This window comes from Neoarius graeffei, chromosome 20, assembly GCF_027579695.1.
Source record: "Neoarius graeffei isolate fNeoGra1 chromosome 20, fNeoGra1.pri, whole genome shotgun sequence".
In the NCBI taxonomy this organism is placed as follows: Eukaryota; Metazoa; Chordata; class Actinopteri; order Siluriformes; family Ariidae; genus Neoarius; species Neoarius graeffei.
The window spans coordinates 34,228,107-34,253,482 of record NC_083588.1 but is presented as its reverse complement, the minus strand read 5'-3'; the positions used below and the strand labels follow the sequence as shown (position 1 = coordinate 34,253,482).

General features: G+C 41.0%; 1 protein-coding gene across 4 annotated transcripts in view; it reads left to right on the top strand.

The window, feature by feature from the left end:
* Positions 1–24,429, top strand: part of LOC132868573 (choline transporter-like protein 2) — a 112,216-nt gene extending 87,787 nt beyond the window's left edge. For 3 of the 4 annotated variants that reach the window (XM_060901559.1, XM_060901556.1, XM_060901558.1), the window contains 14 exons: positions 1,189–1,272; positions 1,477–1,589; positions 8,020–8,151; positions 8,413–8,512; positions 15,347–15,439; positions 16,145–16,229; positions 16,752–17,014; positions 18,334–18,428; positions 18,649–18,752; positions 19,850–19,923; positions 20,044–20,114; positions 20,273–20,358; positions 21,192–21,276; positions 23,830–24,429. In XM_060901559.1, the coding sequence (XP_060757542.1) occupies positions 1,189–1,272; positions 1,477–1,589; positions 8,020–8,151; positions 8,413–8,512; positions 15,347–15,439; positions 16,145–16,229; positions 16,752–17,014; positions 18,334–18,428; positions 18,649–18,752; positions 19,850–19,923; positions 20,044–20,114; positions 20,273–20,358; positions 21,192–21,276; positions 23,830–23,930 (1,486 nt within the window). In that variant the 3' untranslated portion in view covers positions 23,931–24,429. Of the gene's footprint in view, positions 1–1,188; positions 1,273–1,476; positions 1,590–8,019; positions 8,152–8,412; positions 8,513–15,346; positions 15,440–16,144; positions 16,230–16,751; positions 17,015–18,333; positions 18,429–18,648; positions 18,753–19,849; positions 19,924–20,043; positions 20,115–20,272; positions 20,359–21,191; positions 21,277–21,853; positions 23,606–23,829 lie in introns of those variants that run through there. The other variant, XM_060901560.1, reaches the window with a different exon arrangement.
* Positions 24,430–25,376: the final 947 nt, after the last annotated feature.

Below are 25,376 nucleotides of genomic sequence, written 5' to 3'. Positions count from 1 at the left end.
CACAGTGGACCAACACCAGCGGATGACATGGCGCCCCAAATCAGCACAGACTGCGGAAATGTCATACTGGACTTCCAACACCTTGGATTCTGTGCCTCTCCACTCTTCCTCCAGACTCTCGGACCTTGATTTCCAAATGAAATGCAAAATTTACTTTCATCTGAAAAGAAGACTTCGGACCACTGAGCAACAATCCAGTTCTTGCTCTCCTTAGCCCAGGTAAGATGCTTCTGATGACGTCTCTGGTTCAGGAGTGGCTTGATATTAGGAATGTGACCAGTTGGAGCCCCTCTCCTGAAGACGTCTGTTTGGTGGCTCTTGATGCACTGATACCAGTCTCAGTCCACTCCTTGTGAAGCTCTTCCAAGTTCTTGAATCGACTTGATGATCCTCTCAGAGCTGCAGTCATCCTTGTTGCTTGTGCGCCTTTTCCAGCCAGCCTTTTCAGAAATGACCACCTGTGGCTTACCCTCCTTATGGAGGGTGTCTGTGATCATCTTCTGGACAACGGTCAAGTCAGCAGTCTCCCCCATGATTGATTTGTGTGTACTGAACACGGTATTTGTATTGTTTTTACTCAAACTCGAAATGAAATGAAATGTTCTCATATTTTGAGTTTTTTTTGTTTGTTTTTTTTGGGAGGTGCTGTAGGCCATAATTATCAAAATTAAAATAGAAAAATGCTTGAAACATTTTAGTTTGTGTAAAGAGTCTAGAATATATTAAATTTTCACTTTCTTAAATGACTAATGGAAAATATTTAACTTTTTCATGATATTCTAATTTTTGGAGATGTAGTGTATATATTTAAATGCAGTCATTTTGGGCATTTTTATTGCAGACTTTTATCCCTGAAATTTCTGGAATTCTTTTCAGACCTGCTTGTGGGTTTTATTTATTTTTGGTTGAATTACTAAGGGCTTGGAGTAAACCCATGCAGTTCAAGTAGGTTAACAGCTATAAGAAGTCAATAAAACATAGAATAACTTTTGATAATGGTGGGTAAAGTTTATACAAAAACAAAAAAAAAAAACCAGACCTTCTGGCTATGTTTCACTGGCCCCATTTTGAGAACCACTGTCTTACAAGCGCTTATTGCTTATGAACAAAGATCTGAAGATGGTGTGATGTCCATCAATTGCCATTCCAGTTAGACAATGCTTTTAATTTTGTTTTTGCTGCTTGCAGGAATGCCACAATAGTTGCTGAATCTCGAATGGTGGTGATAAAGATCTTTGAGGATTTCACACAGTCATGGTATTGGATAATCCTGTAAGTAAATGTTTTCCAAGAAGAATATCTGCCTTATTTTTAACCCAATTCTGTTAATTATCTGAAACCCAGTATTGCAGTATCTGTGGAATCAGATTATGCAAGTCATTAAATTTGATGTTTAATATTATAGTTGTTTTTATACATTGATCCCTGATGTTTTATATGAAGCTTTGTATTCTCTGTGTCTGTTGTATTCATTAGTGGTCTGGTGATAGCAACAATACTGAGTCTGATCTTCATCATACTGCTGAGGTTCTTGGCTGGAATCATGGTCTGGGTTATGATTATCATGGTCCTCCTCGTCATTGCATATGGTAACGTGTCGGAACAAATAGGATACATTTTGAGGGCTAAGAACTTTGTGTAAAACCTGTCATCATTCACCAATTTACTGATCAGAGTGAACAGTTGAACATTCTAGCCATGTTGTATACAGAATATACACTCGCCGGTTACTTTAAACAGGAACACCTGTACCCCTGCACATTTCATGCAGTTAGCCAATCAGCCAGTCATGTGGCAGCAGTGCAATACAATGCATAAAATCATGCACCTTCACAAGTTTCATTTAATGTTCATATCAAACATCAGAATGAATAAAAATATGATCTCTTTCATGTTATCATGGATGGTGTTGCCATATGGGTTTATTTCAGAAACTAATCTTGTTGGATTTTCTCACACACCAGTCTCTAGATTTTACGCAGAATGGTGCAAAATAAAAAGATTAACCCATGAGCAGTGGTTGTGCAGGTGAGGGAGAGGTTCAAGGAGAATGGCCAGACAGGTCCAAGCGAACAGCAAGTTTATGGTAACAGAAATAACCATGTGTTGCAACTGGTTTTGAATTTAAAAGTAAAACACACTTGAACCTTAAGGCACAGGTTCATAACAGCAGAAGACCTCCTTGGGGTTCTACTCTGGTCAGCCAAGAATATGAATCTGAGGCTGTAGCGAGCACATGACTGAACTGTTAGTTGGAAATATGTCACCTGGGGTGGGGTGTTGGGGGGGGGGGAGGCATCTTCAATTGTCCAATACCAATGAGCCTGTACATTTTCTGCATTGTACTACTGCCACAAAATTGGCTGACTACAATTCATTCATTTTCTAGATAGACAAACACCTCACGTTCACACCTAATGGGCAATTTAGAGTAGTTAGTTGACCTAATCCACGTGTCTTTGGACTGTGTGAAGAAACCAGAGCACCCAGAGGAAACCCACATGCGAAATCCACAGAGAGGCCCCAGTTGACCAGCAGGTTTGAATTTGGGACCTGCTTGCTGTGATGCGACTGTTTCGTCCATCAAGGCAATGAAGACCATCTAGTCATCCTGGACGTGGGGGTGGGGTCGGAGTGCAAAGGTGACTTGTCAAGCCAATCCGCACGCGGAATGTTTTCTGGCCGTGAGGACAGGAAATGGTGGTGGCCTTCAGAGATCTGTCGGTGCCGATTTTGCAGACCTGCCAACAGTGCTCAGCTGCAGCGATCCTGCTGGCTTCACAGGAATTTGCCCCTTTGCGAATGGCAGAACACCACTTTCCTCTGTCTTGAGCACCCTGCTCCCATAAAAGGGGGTTGATGCTGAAGGCCTTCAGTAATGCTTTGAGTGTTTTTGAAGCGTTTTCTCTGACTTCTGCGAGAGCGCTTGCCCTCCTTGTAGTTCGCCATACAGTAGTACTGTATCTTTGGGAGCCAGTATTCTGGCATGCGAACTATGTCCTGCCCAATGAAGCTGTAACTGCATCAAGATGGTGTGGATGTTAGACAGTCTGGCACGGGTTAAGACCTCCATGTCTGGTCTTTTCTCTTACCACTTTATGCCATGAAGTTTTCTGAGGCAGGTAGTGTGGAAGTGATTTCAACATTTTTTTTTTTTTTCCGTGACCCTGATGGACCGTCCAAGTTTCACAGCCATAGAGCAGTGTGGTGAGAACTATGGCCCAGTACACCTTGATCTTGGTCACTTTGGTGATTCCTCTCCTGTCCCACACACTTGTACAGTCTACTAAAGGCAACACTTGCTTTGGCGAGTCTGGCATTCACTTTGCCATCAGTGATGACCTTTCTGGAAAGTGTGCTGCCAAGGTAGGTGAACTTGTCCACTGTATTCAGATGCTGCCCATTGATGTTCGGCTCAACGTTAAGGCTTTCCTGGAGCTGGCTGGTGCAAAACTACAGTTTTCTTAGTGCTGATGGTGAGGCCAAAGTTGTTATAGGCCTCAGCAAATTTGTCAACATTGCACTGCATGTCTTCTTCTGAGGCAGTATTGAGGGCATGGTCATCAGCAAACATGAAGTCATTAATGGTGGCCGTCATCACCTTGATTTTTGCAAAGAGCCTCCTGAGGTTGAAGAGTGAACCATCAAAGCGGTATCTGATGCTGATGCTTGTGTTAGTCAGCAAATGCATCTGTTAGCATGGCGGAGAACATGATCCTGAACAGGGTAGGGGCAAGGACATGGCTGTGTTTAACTTCATTTGAGACAAGGAATGGATCTGATGTTTTTCTTTGTCATCTAGAACCCTAGCCTGCATGCCATCATGTAGTTGTCTCACAACGGTGGAGTTTCCTGGGGTAGCCAAACTTTGCCATGATTCTCCAAAGACCCTCTCTACTAATGGAGTCAAAAGCTTTGGTCATGTCAATGTAGGTGGAGTACAGGTTCAACATTCTGTTCCTGACACTCTCTTGAAGCTGTCTAGCAGCAAACACCATGTCAATAGTCCCACGTTCTCTCCAAAAGCTGCACTAGCTCTCTGGTAGGAGCCTTTGTTCAAGGTGCGCAGTGAGATGATTGAGGAGGACTCTAGGTAGCATCTTCCCTGCGATGGACCAAAGGGAGGTTCCCTGGTGGTTGTCACAGGTCTGATTACCTTTATGCCTGTATAAATGGATGATTGATGCATCTTTTGAAGTCCTGAGGAACTGTCTTGTGCTACCATATGAGTTCAAACAGTTGAAGGAGCTCCTTGATGGTCATACCACCTTCCTTGTAGACTTCAGCTGGGATGGAGTCTGAACCAGGTGCTTTTGCGTCTGCTATCCAGCAGCAATGCTTTCTGAATCTCCTCCAAAGATGGTGGATCATCCAATGATTCATTGAGTGGAACCTGAGGCAGTTGCTCAATGGCTGCATTGTTGATTTGTGGATGGGCGGTTCAGTATATTGTGCTCAGCCCATCTTTCTAGTATCTTCTTGTCTGTGATCTCAGTGCTGATGGAACAACTCTGGAGAGATGAGCCCAAGGTGGTAGGGCCATAGACCTCCTTTCAGGCCATTGTAAAAGTTTTTTTTCATGTCATTCCTGTCTACAAAGCCCTGGATCTCATTGGCTTTGTTGCTCAGCCAGGTGTCCTGTAAATGTCGCAGCTTCTGTTGGACAATGCTGTGCATGTTTTTCAGTGCATCTCTCAACTTTGACTTTGGGTCATTGAAATGCGCTTTGAAGGCATTTGAAGTTTGTTCTCAAGCAGTTGGTTTATCTCTGTACAGTTATCATCAAACCAATCCTTGTACTTCCTGGTTGAGGACCCCAAGCATTCTATGGCTGTGTTATGCACAGCTTATTGAAGTGCTGCCCAAGCTGATTCCATATCCAAGTCCGTGGGCACCAAGTGTTCATCCAGAATAGCAGCAAAAGACTGCCTGATGCTGTTGAATGTCAGCAAGTTGAAAATTGTTTTGGTACCTTCATACCCTGTGAACGTCTCCTGGTCTGGACACAGAGCTTGAGTTTGGCGACAATGAGTCTGTGATCAGTCCAGCACTGTGCACCACACATGGCCTTTGTGACTTGTACATCCTGTCTGTCCCTCTTTCTGATGACGTAATTGAGATGCCAATGCTTGGAACGAGGATGCATCCATGATGTCCTGTTGCGGGTGGGAAGACGAAAGACCGTTTGTGATCAAAAGACCATGTTTTTCACAAGTCTGGAGGAGTAGCAGCAGCCTGTTATTGCAATTTCCAACTCCATGCTTCCCAGTTATTCCTTCCCATGAGGTGCTATCACTGCCAACTCTCGCATTGAAATTCCCAAGAATGAGGAGTTTGTCAGCAGTGGGAACACAGGTGATGACAGCATTAAAGTCTTCATAAAACTTGTCCTTGATTTAGTCAGGGTTGGTCATGGTGGTGACAAACTTCCGTCCGTGCGAAAGTGGTAGTCTCATAGTCATAAGGCAATCATTCACTCCTTTGGGAGGGGACTGACCAGCTTGGCAACCAAGGTTGTTTTTCAAAGCAAAACCTACTCTGGCTTCATGGTTTTTTTTAAATTATTTTTTATAAATGTCCGCGTCCACTCCAGAAGGTGTAGCCTGTGCCTCTTTCACGAAGCTCGTACACTTCAGCCAGTCTGGTCTCACTTAAGGCAGCAATGCCAGTGTTGTATTTGGCGAGTTCGCATGCAATAAGTGCTTTGTGTCTCTGGTAGAGTCCTGCACTCCCGCGGGAGTCCCACGGGACTCGCGGGACCCGCCGCAAAGCAGTGCGGCGCGGGACAAATTTTGAAAGGTCGGCGTGGGCGGGACCGGAAGTGCACATATGCGCGTGCGGGCGGGACCGGAAGTGCACATATGCGGCGCGGGCAGGAGCGGTGATAAGCTGCAGTCCCGCTAACTAAAAATGTGTTTGAAATAAAATGTATAAATTATTAATTTATGTCTATCATATATAATTTGTGCTGGATATTTTATTTGGCATTAATAAAAACATTTTAAGATGCCTAAATTTGCAGAGAGATTGCCAGATTGAGTGAGGAATGGCATCTTAAACTTGCCATTGATCATCCTAACGGGAAATCCTTTGATCACTCTAATGACTCGCAGTTCACACCCAGCTAGCAAGAGAACCATGAGTGAAGTGATTTACTGCTTGCGTTAGTCTACAAGTTTAATCAGAGAGACAGGTTACACAGTGACGGTAGGCTTGACTCAATGCTATCCCAGAAATCCTTCCTGTAATATGCAAATTTGGCTGTCCAATCAGAGGCGGCCAAATTTGCATATTACAGGAAGGATTTCTGGGATAGCATTGAGTCAAGCCTACCGTCACTGTGTAACCTGTCTCTCTGATTAAAGTTGTAGACTAACTCAAGCAGTAAGTCAATTCACTTCTCTTACTAGCTCTGCTTTGCAATAAAAAAAAAAAAAAACACCATTGGTACAAAGCATTCATTTTTTTTATGCTGATCAGAGAATTACAATGGTTTCTCATGTGATAAAAATGTACGATTCGCGATTAAATATTTTAATCGCTTGACAGCACTAATTATTATTATTAGAGACACTACATGCTGAATTCAGAAACAAGGTAAACAATAACGAACGTGAGCTGTAGATATTTATGCTCAAATCCACTCAAAGTAGGGGGCGGGGCACCATCATGCTGTGTCAAGACAAGAACTTTCCTGAGAAATAACGCGAACGTCTGCATCATGCGGGATTTGCGGGCGGGAGCGGGACTGAAAATCATAATTCTTTGCGGGCGGGAGTGGGACTGCACAACGCGGGCGCGGACGGGAGCGGGACTGAAAAATCTGACCCGCGCAGACCTCTAGTCTCTGGGGTCTGTCTGAATCACCCCTTTCGACGTGTACGAATGTTCCATGTGGCAAGGTTTAGAGGTGTTGCCCTCGTCGTCTTTTGGTTTCCTGTTTCAATCACAGATGCAGGGTCCCCACCGGCTGCGGTAAGCCGGTCAGGGTGGTAAGGAGCAGGCAATGCTTAGGGCACTTTTTCTAGCCCCTTCCTCAAGCCAGGGAGGTGAGCAGTGCAATCCTAAAAAGGGCTGCTCAGTTGCTCCGATGGCTGCTGAACTCCACTGCTGCTCCTGTTCTGTAGAGAGTGACCCTGTGGTCTGAGCCATCTGTGTGCAGGTCTGCGGCTATGACTGCCAGTGTACCCACACCTGTCGCTTTGTCACTCACCTGTCACCACAGGACTTGAGGAATGATGAAATGGGATGGACAACTGATGACTTTGCGCAATGAATTTGATTAAAGTAGGGAGGAGTTGCGCACCGTCAACCTCGCTCTCTCGTCCGTGGCACCTACATTCAGTGGCGAGACAAAGTCGAGATGACTGGAGATGGATACAGTGGATGACAAAGACATCCTTTTGTGCCTCATCTTGCCCAAAGCACTCCAGTGCTCTGCTGTGACCGCCTTTCTCTCTGTTGAACCGTAAGGTTCCATCCACAGTCTGCCGGATCCAGTCTTTACATGCATAAGTAGGCAAGCCTAAAGAACTCCCTGAGGTTCTGAGAACCATCGGCTACCCTCACCAGGTTCTGCCAGCCAGTTGAAGCCGTTGCCCAGGATGTCGCAGCTGCTGCATGCAAACAGCTACGAGAAGCCACTGGTGAAAGCTGGGTGCCAGGTGAGGACCAATTTCAGACGAACTACTCTGAGCACATGTCCTCCCATCAAAGATACTACCTCTCCCTGACACTCCATATAGCCCTAGTACTAACTGCAGTACTAACCACTGCGGAGCCATACCGCTGATTTGAATGTTTGTGTGAAAAAGTGGCTGTGGCGTGTATAGTTCTTATAAAATGTGGCTCGACAGCTCCTGTACATCAGAGTATGTAGGTGCCATCTTTCTAATTTGAGTACATATGAAAATACTGTATAGTTGTATTTTGTTCCTGGTTTGTTCAAGAGCTGTGCTGTTTAAGGGTGTTCAGGCTTTACTGTCTGCTCAGTCTTTTCTTTCTTTCTGTTCTGAGCAGGTATCCTCCACTGCAGTTTGGAGTATGTTCATCTAAAGAACACCCCTGGGGCCAACATCACCCTCAAGGAACTGGGCTTTCAGATGGACTTGAATGTGTACCTGCATATCCGAGAGACCTGGTTAGCCTTCAGTGAGTCGCCTAAAGTCACCAAAGCTACTCTGTCCAGACCACACTTTGGTTTAGTTTCTAACTTTTTTTTTTTTTTTTTTGTTCACCATGAACACTGGTTAAACATAATGGACTGAAGATGTGCTCAGTTAAGCATTGGGAGGCCAGGGGAATTTAGAGCTAGGATTAGCTGTCTCAGATGTGCCTTGCTGGAACCGAATTAAAACTACTGCGGCATGCATATGGCATACACTGAGTATTCTGTTCTGTTCATCTCTGCAGTAATCATTCTGGTAATAGTGGAGCTCATCATCATCCTGCTCCTTATCTTCCTCAGAAAGAGAATCTTAATCGCCATTGCGCTCATCAAAGAAGCCAGCAGGTACGTAAAGTGCATGGGTTCTGTCATAACATTTCAATCTTAATGTCTATCAAATTGTAGCACTTGTAACACTGTAAATGCAATAATTAATAAATAATGCTACTGGACCAGTTCTAGATTCGTTAGTGGTGTGTGTTGTATAGAGGAAGAGACATGGATACAAATAAGCTGGCAGTTTACTGAATAATAATGAATATGAAAAGGATCAGTAAGTTGGATTGGTTGAGTGTAAATAGTTCAATAAATATATTAATGTAAATAGTTCAATAAACATTCACAGTACAAGAGGTAAATGAATAAATAGATCAATAAATATTTGCAGTGCAAAATGTGTATTTAAATAAGTCCTATGAGTTTAATCTTTTCTTGTTGAATAAATTTAAATAAGTTTGAATATGGGGTTATTCTAGCTTTTCTTGACCAATCTGTTATAATCTGAATAGCTTATTTCAGTAACAATTGCTTTAGCTATGTTTAAGCTATTTGATTCTATTCGTTTCTAGTTTTCTTTGAGTTAGCTCTTTCTCTTTAACAGGTAAGTATTTTAGGTAAGTATTTTAAATGTTTCTTCTGTTTGATTAATTGTTTAACTTTTCAGTTTTACTTTGACAGGAAAACCATAAAAGAAAAAATAAACACATTAACCAATTCACACTCACACATTCACCCATTCATACTTCACAAGTTTCTATTCTATTTGAAGGCCTTCAATAGATTACTGTGTTGCAACACTTTAACTTTCAGTCCAATGGATCCGTCCAATTCGATTTGTTCAATAGCTCAGTCAATATTCAAAGAATAGCTCAGTTCGAGTCAAACCGTGTATCGAATGCTGGTTTCAATCCTTGCAGGGGTTAGAATCTCTTGGGTAGGCTCGCCATCTAGTGTCCACTTCAATTATCATTCAGTTCGTATGCTGCCTCGCAAACGCTGAATAGTAAAGGGTCCGATCCGTCGAGCTGTCCTCAAACTCTCCCGGGGGTAGGAAAAAAAACCTGGCCTGCACACAGGCCATAAAAATACATAAAATAAATAAATATTCCTCTCACCAGTAAAACTGTATACTCTAATTTTACATAGCGATAGTGGAGGAATGCTAAACTATTCCTCTCGCTACTGACTGTCACCATAGCAACGTAAAATGAGCTCGGGCTTAGCCATTACTCAAAAGCACGAATTAACCGACAAAATGTCGAGGAATAGGGAATAATCTATCGTCAGAGATGAGAATTTTCCGCCGATTGGCGGATTTCCGACTTTTTCAGACCAAAATGATTGTTTTTGAGATCGATGTAAATCCGTTGAGAAATTTTTTTTTTTTTTTTTTTTTTTGGGGGGTGGGGTGGGGTATGATTAACGATCTGTGGTCACCTTATAACGCAGACATCCCAAGTCTCCTGGAAGTTCCGGGAGTCTCCTGCATATTGATAGAAGTGAGCAAGAGCGTGCACGCGCAACATTAAGGTCTGCATTAGGGTTGGGCGGTATCCAAATTTTGATACCTTTAAACTGTGTGTTTTCCCGGGGTATACGGTATTACCGAGAAAAAAATATTTTGTTTCGGCCTACTGTGTAACGTGCGCCGATACCGGCGGACCTTGTCCAGACCTGCGCCTATGCCTCAAATGTACTATTTAAAAGCAGCATAGCGAATTATGTGCATTGTGGTATGGATTAAGCAGCAAAGCGAATTTTGTGCATTGATGAATGGATTAAGAGATATTTCAAAGCATCACGCAACTCTTCCTTCATCTTGAAAATAGCATTCAACTGTCGTTTACACATGTCTGCGTTGAAACGCCATTTGCAGCACTATTTCACCTACTCCATCAAAAAAAAGTACACGATGAGCAGGATCATACCCTTTCAAGCATGGGAAATAAAAAAAGAAAAGAAAAAGAAACCAACACCCAAGTCCGTTTAGACTGCGCGATAAACCATATTCTTCAGCGCAAATGAGGCGAACCTAATTCAAATGCGTGATAGCTGCACAAGGCAAAATCATATGGGCCCACGTCATGCCATGGCGGGGAAATTAATAATCAAATGGCCTTACCTTGCTTAAAACGTTGTCTTGATCACATAACTCCTTACAATTATTCCACTTAAATCCATACGGTTTAACACACCCAACAAAGATAGCAAGCGCATTGCTAATTCCCACCAGAAACCTAACAGTTTATGCTACGATGTTTTCTTCCGTTTCTTCAGTAGATGACATTTCAAACGTTTATTACCCACATCCCAAATGTCATACGTTATATTATTTTACCTTGTTGTTACTCATGTAACCTACTCAAAACACAACTCATTGGAGAGATCTCGTGGAAGTGGAGTACCCCAGGCTATGGTGTGCCTTAGGGGACATATTAGATTTTTTTCGATTTTGCGCGGTCATTTACATTATTGCTGGCTCTTCCTTTTCGTTTGGTTTGAAACCAAAATACTGCCACACTGCCGATGGGTTTTTTGTTTTTTTTTTGCCACTAACTCGTTATCTTGACTTGCCATCTTTCAACCGTGGTCTCAGTCTCTTGCGAAGCTTTCTGTCAGACTCCAAATGTCACGCAGGGTTGCCATGGTAACGACATAAACAACCCTGCACGCGATGAGAACTTCTTTAGGAAATTGATAGAATTAGTGAAAATACGATCACACAGTTATTCGGGATGATCTTCAATTTATTATTTTATATTATGACCTCATGTACTCCATATTTATTTAGATATTATATATTTTTTTAAAATGACGGTAATGAGACCGATACCGTTGGTACTTTTGGATACCTCGGGATACCTTCTTACCGTAATACCGCCCAACCCTAGTCTGCATCACGCATCTTAGAATGTGCGCGCGCGAGGGAGACTGTGTGCAGTGTTGCCAGATACTGCTGACGTTTTCCAGCCCAAAATATGTTCAAAACCCGCCAAAATGCACTTAAAACCACCCAATCTGGCAACACTGCCTGTGTGCCTGTTCATATAGCGCATGCCCGACAAAGAGCATCTTGATTGGGTTACTCAGCAAAATAAGCCAATCAGCTTTCAGTGTGGGTGGGCTTTTATCTCTTTTCTCGAGGACCGGAGTTTTCAGTTGTATTGAGTCAGTGCAGCCTACAGGATCGGCATGGCAGAGAGAGAGCACGCGCCCCAAAAAATATATATCAATTACATGTCATATATAAGTGTGTATCTTTTATAAATGGGGTTAGCTTATCTAATGTAGCATGTTGGGGAGAATCATAGTATCATATCTATATTTCTGATGAAATTTTAAGTATGATACCGTGTATAACTCTCCTACTTATTGCTCATTTCATAGGGGGATGGAATTGCTGGTATGTGCTGCGCAGGAGCGTCTGCCCAAATTTTTTAGGCTGAGATGAACTTATAGTTTTTGATTTAAAAAAAAAAAATTCCAGTATGTAATGCCAATTGTACATGCCTGTTCTTTAATTCAAAATCACCATCTCGATCTTCAGATTGACCATATGGTATCTGTATTACATTACACAACATCCTGTCCAGATAAAACCTAGTTAGTACACACAACAGTTGAAAGGGAAGTGGTAAGTGATGTTGAATGTTGCCTGCTTAATATGTAAGACCTCCTGCTACCATGATAACATCAGAAGAAAGCTTAAGAGAATTATATGATAGAACTTTTTTCTGGTTTGCACTTCATTTTAAAGGATTAGAGTATTCAAAGACATGAATAGCTAAAATGCAGAAATATAATACTGTAGAGCTCGTTTATATTAAAAGGTGCATTGATTTTTTTGAAATCATCAAATATGAATTGATTAAAAACAAGTCTCTTGTACCATATTAATCATTTTCACCTGGGAGTCCACCAAGAAGGGGAATTTATTTCCAAATAAATTGCAAATTTTTGCTGATAAAATTAATGGCTTTGGGGTAAAAAAAAAAAAGCCAAAAATCATTAGCCCCATGGGCCCCCCCAGGCCCCGCCCCGGTTTTTTCAGACTTTTAAAATATTTTTCATTCTCATCCCTGTATAACATTTCCTTTCTTTAAAAGGATAGTTTGGGATTTTTGACATGAATCTGTATGGCATCCCCATCAATAGTGTTGTGCAAACACACTGACTTACCCCTGACAGCATCCTGTGAGTCCAGTTCTTATCCAGTTTTGGTCCAGACGAAAGTAGTCCAGCAAGTTTGTTGGGGTCACGAAAGTAAAACGTTTTTCGTCTCAAAACAGTATGTGCTCAAAAGAGTGATATATTTGCATCACGAAACCATTGCCAAATAAAAAGTCAGACCTCGAAATCACTTGGCACTGTTTTCTCTCCCTTCTTATCACTGCGCGCTGCCGCCAGGTGACAGCTACGGCCGTTTCATTCATTGTTTTAGTGATGGGAATTTCGGCTCTTTTTTGGGAGCCGGCTCTTTTGGCTCTTCTTACTATAAGGAGCCAGCTCTTTTGGCTCCCAAACGGCTCCTGAGATTTTATTTTTGATTTAATTGCTGCAATTAACTAGTTAATTAATTACATTATTATTATTTATATTTTATCAATAGGATGTTTTTCATTTTAGTTTTTAGTTTTTGTAGCCATTGTAAAGCTTTGTAAAGTATAGCAGTGTAACAATGTTCTAGCTATAGAAATAAAACTTACTTACCAATTAATAAATTATTTTCTCACAAACAATGCAAAACTGTGTTATATTATCAATATAAAATACACAGAAGACATCAACTGTTTATCCTTTATGGCTTTATTTCACACTCGACCTTGAACAAAATGCCACAAAATAAATTATGAAGTATAAATCAGGCCTAAGAAACTATGAAGCAAAGTTGGAAATTATTTTAACAAACACAGAACAATGTGCAACAAAATATGTGGCACCTTGAGCGCATGTAAAAAGAGAAAAAAGTGCCGCACTTTGCTCCACCAGTAATGAGAAGCCGCTGGAACAGCAAATATGCTCCTGTTATAATGACTGCTGTCTCGTTGTATACCGCAGATTAATCTGGCCATGCCAAGGCGGTTGCCGACCGAACCTGTCAATTTATGAGCGACAATTTATATCATGAGCTTTAGGAATTCACGGCAACAAAACAATGATCATGGTTGTCAAATAGACAATCATCCTTCAGCTGAGCTGAACTCTCTCTCTCTCTCTCTGAGGCACCTAAGGACAAAAACTAATTCGGCTCCCCAACTCGGCTCCCACCGAAGAGCCGGCTCCCGTCGTTCACTTCAAAGAGCCAGCTCTTTGAACCGGATCATTCGCGACCGACACATCACTACATTGTTTACTGCTAGCAAAGTTAGCGACAACATGTCTGACTACGACTGTGAAATGTGTGCGGAGATTCAGCCACATCTTTGTTGCTACAGCCTGGATAGTCGCAAGTGCGCACCATTTTCACAAATATATTATTGTATAGGTTATAGAAGGTGATAAATTTGTCGCTGTTCTTGCTCTCAAATTAGCTCGTTAGTGCCGCTGATCTGAACTCCTAATCACTGCCAAACAATGGGAAAGGTGTTGATTCCTGCACAGATGTCAACATGACAGCGCGCAGTGATACCGAGGGAGAGAAAATAGTGCCAAGTGATTTCGAGGTCTGACTTTTTATTTGGCAATGGTTTTGTGATGCAAATATATCACTCTTTTGAACACATGCTGTTTTGAGACGAAAAACGTTTTACTTTCGTGACCCCAACAAACTTGCCGGACTACTTTCGTCTGGACCAAAACTGGACAAGAACTGGACTCACAGGATGCTGTCAGGGGTAAGTCAGTGTGTTTGCACGACACTATTGATGGGGATGCCATACAGATTCATGTCAAAAATCCCGAACTATCCCTTTAACACAAAACATTCAGAAGCTAGTGAAAACACCTTAAATAACTGTGTTTTAACAAATATAAACATAGGCTTCACCTCGCTAGCTTATTACATTGTAATACATTCGTTCAACTCGTTGAACATACAAAAAAAGTAAAACTCACCAAAACACTCTTCAAAGCACTCCCATCAAGATCACCACCAAGATGCTGCCGGGTTGACCGCCGACGAACTACACTAGAGATGTCAAATGCAACCCACTTGTATACCATTCAAGAGGTCTACATCCCGCGCTGACCCGCAGTGATTCCTGCCAGCGTCCGCCGCTAGTGCCCAGAACTAGCTCGTGCATAACTGGGACAATATCATTAAATTAAAGGGATGGTTCAAACACCATTAAAAGCATAGAAACTTGTACTAAGTGGATTCTAATAAGTGTATTTATTAATGACTGTGCCTTATTTATGTGTTTATTGCTATTTATTCATAAATATTTCTTATTTATTTCACTAGGATTATTTATAGTCCTATTTGAACTGGGGGTTACAATGAAAATGGTTAGCATAATAAGGCGAAGAAGACTCAATCACTATTTCTACTGCTTTCTACTATAAATACTATGACTGACTGACTGTGTTTCATAGCTACTGTTTCAATAACTATTTTTCAACCCCCTTGGTACAATTTTTTTTTTTCCTTTCCTTTGTGTGTATTTTGTAAGGGCAAAAAACAACTATGGAATATTGAGCTTGTGTTCTGATTATAAATGCAGTATCACTCTAGCAAAGATGACAGTTCACTTTCCAACACCCCTTCCTTTTCTAGAACTATACGTTAGTGTTTTGGGTGGAGTTGTCTTTCAGCTACGCAAAGCAATGATGGAGTGTACTTGGATATTAAACGCATAGAACTATATAACTACATTAAAGACAATTTCTTGACAATTAGTGTGTGTGTGTGTAATAAAATTGAGGCTGTACAACTAAAACTTAAGCACTTCTCTTTTACAGGGCCATCGGTCATGTGATGTCATCGCTGTTTTACCCTCTGATAACCTTCCTTCTCCTAGCCGTAGTCATTGCGTACTGGGCTATCACAGCTGTGTATCCTTCAGCTCTGCCTTTTTTCATACATGATTCCATGACTTCCATGCCTTGTTATCCTGGCCCCCGTTTGGGTTTTGCATCATGAGCACTGAACTGGCTAACAGTAAGTGAGAACAATTTATGTCAGAATTAGGTCAGTGCCATCTTGTAATTAACAGTAGATGGTAAGTTGTTGGGTCAAAGTCTAAAGCCGTTTCGTCATAGTCAGAATAAAATACTAACAGTTCAGCCGAAGAAAAGACTTTCAGTTCAGAATAGTGAGGATTGTGACGCATGATGCACATGTGATTGCTCATAAAACATGTTTTAGGTGATTTTATGTTTACTGTGTAGTGGATTTTCCTACGGATTTGCTCCAACATGAAAGCTTTGTGGCTTTTTGGTACCAGGGTGTGTGTGGGGTGGAGTGTTTGGGCTTTTTTGGGGGGGCCCTTATTTACTTCAAGAGGAAGGAAGTGGAGACGCTGGTGAGGGAACGATAATGTATAGTTTCTAGATCATATGACCTGCTGTAATGTAGTGATAATGTTGCGCATGCCCAGTTTGGTTTTATTCCTTACCTAAAAAAAAACCTCTGGAATGTTAAAGTAGGTGTCAACTGGATTTAAGAAAAGCTCAAATTTTTGTTTTTAGCAACGTGCTTTAACGGTCATTATAACTCTCCAAGACTTTGACAAAAAAGACCTTGACCACTTTGTTCAGCTTCCTCTCTACATCCAATGAGGCAGTGTACAAGGTGTTTAATCAGACTGCGTGTAATTATTCAAGGAATACCTGCAACCCTGAGGTGAGTGTCTTAGTGCACAGATAATGTTGGATGGCTGATTGTTACATTGGAGTAACTGCAACTGATATTAAATTTGTCGTGTGTAATGGATAAACTAAAAGGAAACAGAAATCAATAGTTCTGTCCTCAGAATATCTTTTTTTTTTTTTTTTTTGTAACATTTTTGGAAAATCTGGTGAAACGTAAAGGTAGACTGATTGACCTCTAAGGTGGTTCTCCTATAAAAAGAAATTGAATAAAACTGGTTGTGTGTGTAATATATGGATACGTCTCCAATATCACGCTCTGCCGTAGACACACATTGATGTATTGCTATCATATCAAAAATCAAGCCTGCACAAATCAGCACAAATTATTTTTGTTTTTCCTGCTTTTATACTTCTGACGTAAGTACTGGTTGGGTTTGTTGCGTTTTTTTCTTGCTCCAACAAAAAAAATGGAGCAGTAGGAACCAGTGTAATATCCATACAAGTGTAAGGAAATCAAATGGGAAATATAATTGAGTTTTTGATATGGTTTCAGAACTACACCACCTCTAAGATGCAGAAAGAGTGCCCAAATTCTCAGTGCCTTTTCGCTTTCTACGGTGGCGAATCTGCCTACCACAAGTACCTCATCTTCTTCCAGTTCTACAACGTTTTCCTCTTCTTCTGGTGTGCCAACTTTGTGACAGCCTTGGGTCAGATGACTCTGGCGGGTGCCTTTGCTTCCTATTACTGGGCGTTCAACAAGTCTCATGATATGCCTGCCTGCCCAGTGTTTGCCTCATTTGGCAGAGCTCTCAGGTATGTGACAGAATGAGAGAATGTCTTTCCCCAGGTCTAGAAATATAAATAAAATGAAACTGTTACAGGATTTTGTTTGGTTTACCTTGTAGCCTTGTTTGGTCTTTATAGTGCAGTTTTTGTTCCACTTAGACATGCATATCCTGGTTTATACAGACAGTAGGTTAATTAAAGAAAAAAGCAATGGCTCTGTGTCGCGGGAGGCATTTTCCTGGAAAAATATAGGTCCACTTGTCCCTTTCGAGCAAAACATCACTAGAAATCCATACAAAATCATTTTGACTGACCAGTTTCATCCTATGAGGAAATATTTATATCTTAATGGGATAAATACGTCTTCTTCAACAGGGAAAGAGGGCTCACAAAGTGGTTTGATGGTATGAGAGGGATTTTAAATTGTATCTTATTGCCTTTGTAGTCATCAGACCTCAACCCAGCTCTGGAAATTTTGGACTGAATGTAAAACATCACACTCCATCACAAGTAAAACAGCTTTTGAGAAAATGCATTTTACCCAGGTCCTAAGGCTTGGACAAACTGTGCCAAGGTTTTGCTTCATCTGTACGGTCAGTAAAATGATGGCCATGGGCTTTTTTCAAAATGGGCATATTTAGCAGATAGTGTTAAGTCACTGGTAGTTCCCCTCCCCTTTGACATGAATTTATTTAAAAGAGAGGTGGGACATGAGCCTGATTGCCTGAAGCGAATGCTATTTGTTTGTTTGTTAAACTTGCAAACTGATAATTGTGACCTTTTTATGATGACCACTTGTAGGCCACAGGCCACATGTGCTGCACCAGATCATTAGTAGGTGTACTTAAAAAGGACATGGGCTATACGTCTATAAAAGTGTGTGGGGGTGTGTAAATTTTATTTTTTATTTATTTATTTTTTTAAACCCAAGTCTTCTTACAAATCGGTGTGTGTGATGGTGCTTCCCATAGGATGGAATGGAATTTTTATCAATGTGTGAATTCTCTCAGGTGTGTGTGTGTGTGTGTGTGTGTGTGTGTGTGTGTGTGTGTGTGTTTTTGTTTTATTTATTTATTATAAAAACCCACCCACCCACCCAAACCTTTGGCTTATTGACTTAAATCCCTGAGATGCAAGTGGAATAATTAAATTACCCACTTCCCCATATAAATCCAATAGGGTATTGGCCTCCTGCACGGAGTGATGTCAGAACCCATAATAGTTGTTGGGAATGAGCAGGTGTGGTGGATCACGGGGAAACAGGAAGCTGTGTTTAATGGGTCAGGACATCAGACCAGTTATGTTCCTGTCTTTATTTTATATTTTTTGTGTGCATGTGTCAATAGGTATCATACAGGCTCTCTTGCATTTGGTTCTCTCCTCTTGGCAATCGTCCAGGTCATCAGGGTTCTGCTGGAGTACCTGGACCACAAACTAAAAGGTAAACTGCAAGCACCTACATTGCCTGCAAAACCTTCATGATCTCATCAGCAAATTTTCACGTGTTTTGGCTTTTTTTTTTTTCTTTTTCTTCCTCCCCCCAGCCCATTTGATGCAATGAATAGTTTAATTCATTGTCATTTAACAGCCAAACAAAGTAGAGGTTTTTACACCCATGAGCTGTGTGTGTGTGTTTTTTTTTTTTGGGTTTGTCTCGACAGTGGCAAAGAATAAAGTTGCCAAGTTCTTTCTCTGCTGCCTCAAGTGCTGCTTCTGGTGCCTGGAGAAATTCATCAAGTTCATCAACCGGAATGCTTACATCATGGTATGTGTTCCTGACCCTTTGCATTTTCCAAGCTGCCACTACTTTCATTTTCTACATTTTGCCTTTTTTCTGATTTTGTAAACTTACAGATGCAAACTAATAGAAATGCACAAGCTGTGAGCTTTTATCTAAAGTAGTGATAACATGGAACCTGTTTCAAAGAGCTCGCAGCACAAATCTTTCCACAACTTTTCAAACACGTGAGAGATTATTAGCTTTAGGCACAATCTTGATGCTAAGTCTGCTAGCTAGCTATCTTGGGTTATGTTGGTGATGAGCAAATTAATGGTGGTTATAGTATATTTTGACACCTTTGGCTACAGATGAATAGATCATTGAGAATATGAAGAAGAAGAAACCTTTATTCGTCACATGCACACTTCAAGCACAGTGAAATTCATCCTCTGAATTTAACCCATCTGAAGCAGTGAACATACACACGCGCACACACTCAGAGCAGTGGGCAGCCACACCAGAGCACCCGGGGAGCAGTCAGGGGTCAGGTACCTTGCTCAAGGGCACCTCAGCCCAAGGCCGCCCCACGTTAACCTAACTGCATGTCTTTGGACTGTGGGGGAAACCGGAGCACCTGGAGGAAACCCACGCAGACACGGGGAGAACATGCAAACTCCACACAGAAAGGCCTTTGCCGGCCACTGGGTTCGAACCCGGACCTTCTTGCTGTGAGGCGACCGTGCGAACCACTACACCACCGTGCCACCCAATTTCACTTTGATGATACAAAGTGAAATTCAGATACTGAAATCCCAGTTGTGTCTGCCTGTAAGTTACAGTAACTAGCCTGCTAGATTAGTTTGCTCATCTAGTGATGTATGAAACATTAGACATCTGGGAATTTACGAATTGTGTAATCCTAGTTTTGGGATCAGGTGTAAAGTTTAAAGATTCTTGGATCATTTTAATATTTTATTGCACATTAGAGATCTTATTGGACAGTTTATTATTCTCCATGTATTATTTGGTTTAAAGACCTGATTAATGTGTTTATCCAAGACAAATTAAGACTACTGGATTTAGAGTAGTGTGATCTGTATTTTGCGAGAACAACCTATAAACAGATTTGTGTGCTCCCTCAGGTGGCCATTTACGGTAAAAATTTCTGCACTTCAGCCCGAGACGCCTTCTTTCTATTGATGAGAAATGTGATCAGGTGGGCAAAGCAAGCATAATAAACAACGACAAGGGAAAAAATAGACAAGTTAGTGGCTGTTTTCTTTCTTCTAACCTCTGTTCTCAATGTTTTTTTGTTTTTTTTTTAAATTTTTTTTAGGGTGGCTGTTTTGGACAAGGTCACAGACTTCTTGTTGTTTCTGGGGAAGCTCCTTATTGTGGGCATTGTAGGCAAGTGGATGGTGGTTCCTTTTTAATAATCGTGATATTAATGTCTTCCTTATGATATTCTCTCATTTTAACCCATGCTACCAGTGATATGCAATAAGATCTTTTGATTTTATTCAGTTATCCAGTATTCAGTATTGCTTTTTCTCCATTTTATTCAGGTGTCATTTCCTTCTTCTTCTTCTCTGGAAGAGCAAAAGGAGTGGATTTTGTACCCAATTTGCACTATTATTGGGTGCCCATTCTGGTGAGCGAATAGTACTTCTAACATACTGAGTCACTTTTTGTTTAGCCTTTGCAATACAATAAAGAAACAATCTCCAGCTGCATCTGTAATCAGTGGAAAGTGTGTTTTGGAAGTGTAAGGGTGGTGGTCGGGGCTCACAGTAAACGTTTAGGTAAATGTTTAGATTGTTGTAGCACTCTTACAGCTTGGGGAATGAGGAACTGGGTGACAGGCTTGACAACTCGCTTGTGCTTTATTTTCAATTTGGAGAACTTATCAGCAACTTTATTTTACACACACACACCGTGCTTCTCTCTGAAAGAACACAAGGCGCACACACAAGTAACATACCAGTAATCAAACACAGATGAAACTCCTCACGTGTTACCTGCTAGTTCTACCTGGCTCCTCTCTGCCCACAGCTAATGCTCAATCATGCCCACTCTGCCACAAATGTTTGAATTCCTTAGTCAAAAGGAATTTGCAGATCAAGTTCTAAATCTGTATTCGTCCTTTAAGAAATAGGCAGACTTTTTCAGAGAGAAATGTTCATGGTTGTAGGTTTCCACTGTAGTGAAAATATAGTGAAACGTATAAATGCAGTGCCTCGGTTTCCATCGGGTTCTGTATGGATGCTACAAAACCCCGAGGAAAGTAAAAGCAAGTAACCTGGTTGATTTTATTCTTGTATTGGTCCAATGGTGAAACAACATGGAAACTGTTTTCTTAAGACTTCCTTGAGCACTTCTCATGAGCCCCAGGTTGAAAAGTTATTTTTGGAAGCAAAAACTAAAGGGGAAAAAAAAAAGGGAATGTTCAAGTGTGTAAGTGTGTGTGTTTTTTTGCTTACACAGACCATCGTTGTGGGCTCCTACTTTATTGCCCATGGCTTCTTCAGTGTGTATGCCATGTGTGTCGACACACTCTTCCTTTGCTTCTGTGAGTACTGGATAAAATTTAATACATTTCATTACTGTACCATGTTACTAAGCATGCACTGATCATCTGGTTCTATACATGTTATGGTGTTATATAAGGTCTTTATCTCCTGAACCAAATGCTTCAGTATGCATTTATCTTGTACTGTAATTGTTAAACATTTTGGTGGGTTACTATTATTCTGTCGTACCCATGTGTGTATTAATGGTGAACCAACTGATGATGGCACTAAATGTGGAGAATTTATTCAGGCTCTAAATGAAAAATTTTACAAAGTGGTTTCTTAGGTCCTTTTCACTATCTATCTTTTCACAATTGAGCTGTGCCATTTAACTAACATGCTACTCTGCTGCCTTTTAGCATGATTCTAACTTTCCTGTTGCTCCTTTTTTTTTTCTCTTCCTTGTTTGTCTGTCCCTCTCTTCCCTTCACTCCCTTTTCTGTTTTCTCTGGCCACACTCCGTCTAACATAACTTCGCTGTCCTTTATTAACTCCTCATTGTACACACTCCAACTTGCATACAAACATAAATTGCACACATGCACTGTCCTACCTTCACATTCACACACGTAAAAGGCGAGGACCTGGAGCGCAACGACGGCTCTGCGGCTCGACCATATTACATGTCGTCGACGCTGCACGAGATCCTGTCGAAGAACGCCGAGGAGCCTGCTGTTAATTCTCCATCTTCGCCTCTGGAGGAAGAAGTCCCACTGAGAACACAAAAGGCCTCCATGGAATGAGACTAGCATGCAGTGTCATTGAGCTTCCAAAGATTAGTCATTCTGTCCAAGTTTCATTTTTGACTATCATGACCTAGATTATCGGTACCTCTATCTGTCAGTCTGTTCAATCTGTTACTGTTATAATAACTGTGTGACCTAATTAAATGGCACTTAGTGATTTTACCTCAATTTCTAGCTTTAAAATATAGAAGTGGTAAAAGTTGCAGCAAATTATACAACATTTCCATAGAAACACTTTGGAGGTTGTTTCTCAGTTGGCATGTCATCAACTTCTCAGAAGCGTTTTACACGGCTGAAGAACTTTTGTCCGAGCCATACTGTTTCTTTGAAAACTGTGTTCTATGCAGCCATTTTTACTTCCTTGCCATGCTTCCTATGCACTCCCCACCCACTTTAATAGGGACTAATTATACCCCTGATCATTCATGCAATTATTCAGTCAGCCAATCATGTGACAGCAGTACAGTGCAATGCCATGGTCAAAGTCCCTGAGGTCAATTATTTTCTATTCCGATGTTTGACGTGAACACTACCTGAAGGTCTATATCTGCATCATTTTATGCACTCCACTGCTACCACATGCTTGGCCGATTGGATAATTCCATGAATCGCCAGGTGTACAAGTAAGTGTTCTTAATAAAGTGAGCGAGTGTATACAGAACTGTGCAAAAGTCTCAGACATATGTCAAGTAAATCTGTTCTCTTATGGATGCTGCCATGCAGTTTTATAAGGTAAGTGATTTGTAGGTTATTTCCAGTATCTCTGAGAACTCTGGACTTTTACTGTCTCGTGTCTCACTTGCTTCACTTTCTGCAACTAATATTGGGCCCCTTCAGTGGGCTGGTTGTGGGTGGGGGGTAAGCTGAAAAGTGGCCGATTACTGCAAAACAGACTGTAGACATGACTCCTTGGTGGGGGAAGGAAAACAAAACAAAAAAAAAAAAACACTGAACAAACACTCTCCCTTTTTAATGATAGGAGCTTATTACTCCAGTTTGTTCTGTTTGTGCCCAAGTGGTGGTGTGATCGCACAAAAGGTGCATGGAAATTATACTTGACAATACCATGGCAGGTTGTTTTAATATTTAAGGAAAGTGTGCCTTCAACCTTCTTGTGGTGCCACTTGTTCTGTAGTAGGAATTATATGCTGCTACTGTGCATTTACTTTGTAACTGTGTGTGTTTTCTATTAATGAAATCTGCTGATAAGCTGATAGGCTAAATTTTGCAGGATTTGTAATTCAATTTTAATGCAAATGCTCGCACCCATAATTGCTCATTCATACGTTTTGATTTTGAATGTCCTTGGCATTTAGATACGCGTGTTTTGTTTTTTATTGATTGATTGATTTCTGACTAAATACAAGTACTGCTGGGCTGACTTTAGTTTGAGAGACCCTGGGTAGAATTGTAATGGCTGCACTTTTTCCAGACACCAAGCCTTAGAAAGCACCACTTTGCCTTGAACTGTAACCCCAATGAATGTGCCCTGTTTTTCTCTAGGACGTCTCAACTTTCCTCTTTTAACTGTCTGAGTAGTGCCTTTTTAATCTGTCTATTAAAATGTATACATGTTAATTGATTTTTCTTGTTGTCCTTTTAATGTTAACTTTTTTGCTTTCAAACTAAAGTGGTTAATTAAACATTAGGATGAGTTTTTATATTTGCTTATGAATTGAATCTGTAAATTAGAGTCAAGAGTTTAAAATGCTATTAATTTCTCCTTTTTAATGAAAGGCTAGAGAAAGACGGTGCTGTTTTCCATTGCCATCTCATATCCTTGCTTGTGTTCTGTATCTTGACTAGTGGAAGACCTAGAGAGGAATGACGGCAGTGCAGAGAGGCCTTATCTAATGCCGGAGTCTCTTCTTGAAGTCCTGAAAAAGAAGAATCGCGGCCAGGAATAGTGAGGGTGCAGACATATTCTCACCAGATGCAACAGTGTGCTCCAAGGCCAAAGTGTTTGTACATACTATAGTTAAGTGCCTTAAGTGTATGCAGGATTGCAGGATCATGGACATGTTCACCTGCCCTGCATGCATGTTTTAATATAAATAAATAAATACCCGGCCAAGGCCATTACCACAGTATGTATTTTTTTTATGCTGGTGTGGGAAAAACACACTTTTTGTATGTCACTGTAATGTTTTTGGAGTTGTGTTACAACACCCTGATTAATAGCAAAACATTCAATAAGACACCTTTATGGTGCTTTTTTTTTTTAAACATTGTTTTTAACAGTAATTTACATTGTTTATTTAATGAGAGTCTGTGCTCACATTTTTGGTATAGCATGCTTTTGATTTTTGGGTTAATTTGCTTGGACTAATGTTTGCACTTGCTGGTCATATTATAAACTGCCTTTTTAAAAACGTTTCATATGTATAATAAAGATGAAGTCAATCATTTCTTGGTCTTGCTTCTTTTGTACAGGATGAGCACTTCTAGTCTCTCACTGTCTGAGGTTGAGTGATTCCATCCATACTGTTGTCAAGGCTTGGTCAGATCTCAAGGTTTTTCCTGTGCTGCAGATACACCGCTGTAGTGTCTGTCTGTCTATCTGCATACACACAGAGAGGATCATACATGCACAGATGTGCTTTGTATTTGTGAGTGATAAAGATTAGCATTAAGTCTTACCAGTTTCACAATTTCAAATGTGTAGTTACTTCTAGCATGTCAATCCTGTGGTTTTTTTTTTTTTTTTTTTATAAAATAAATGGCTCTTTCCTGTTTACTGACTTTCAGTTGTACAGCAAGCCTAAAGGAAATCCATATTTCCATGGTTTAAACTGTAAAATAAGTTGTGATGTAAGATCCTACACTTGCCTCCGATTCAGGGCGGGGGGAGTCACCTGGTCTTTTCCCAGTCTTTATCTGTCCAGTTTTGGGGAGTCGGTGCCCATGATATCCTCTATTGACTGACCGGAGTAGTACCTGATGTAGTCTTCTGCTGTTGTAGCTCATCCACCTCAAGGTTTGATGTGTATTTGATATGCTCTTCTGCTCACCATGGTTGTAAAGAGCAATTATTTGAGTTACTATACACTTCTTGTCAGCTCAGACCAGCCTGGTCATTCTTCTTGGAGCTCTTATCATTAACAAGGTGTTTAAGCCTGCAGACCTTCTGCTCACAAGATGTTTGTGTCCCTGCACCTTTCTGTATAAACTAGATTGTTGTATGTGAAATTTCCAGGGGTGGGTTTTCCAAAAGCCTCTTAATGAATGCTAAGAGCATCTTAACCAGGAAGGAGAAAGCGTTTGTTGTGCTGCTCGCGCTACCAATTAATGATCTTTGTGCTGCAATGCTTTTGGGGAAACTCAGGCCAGACCTGCCCTTCTGTTACCAACAA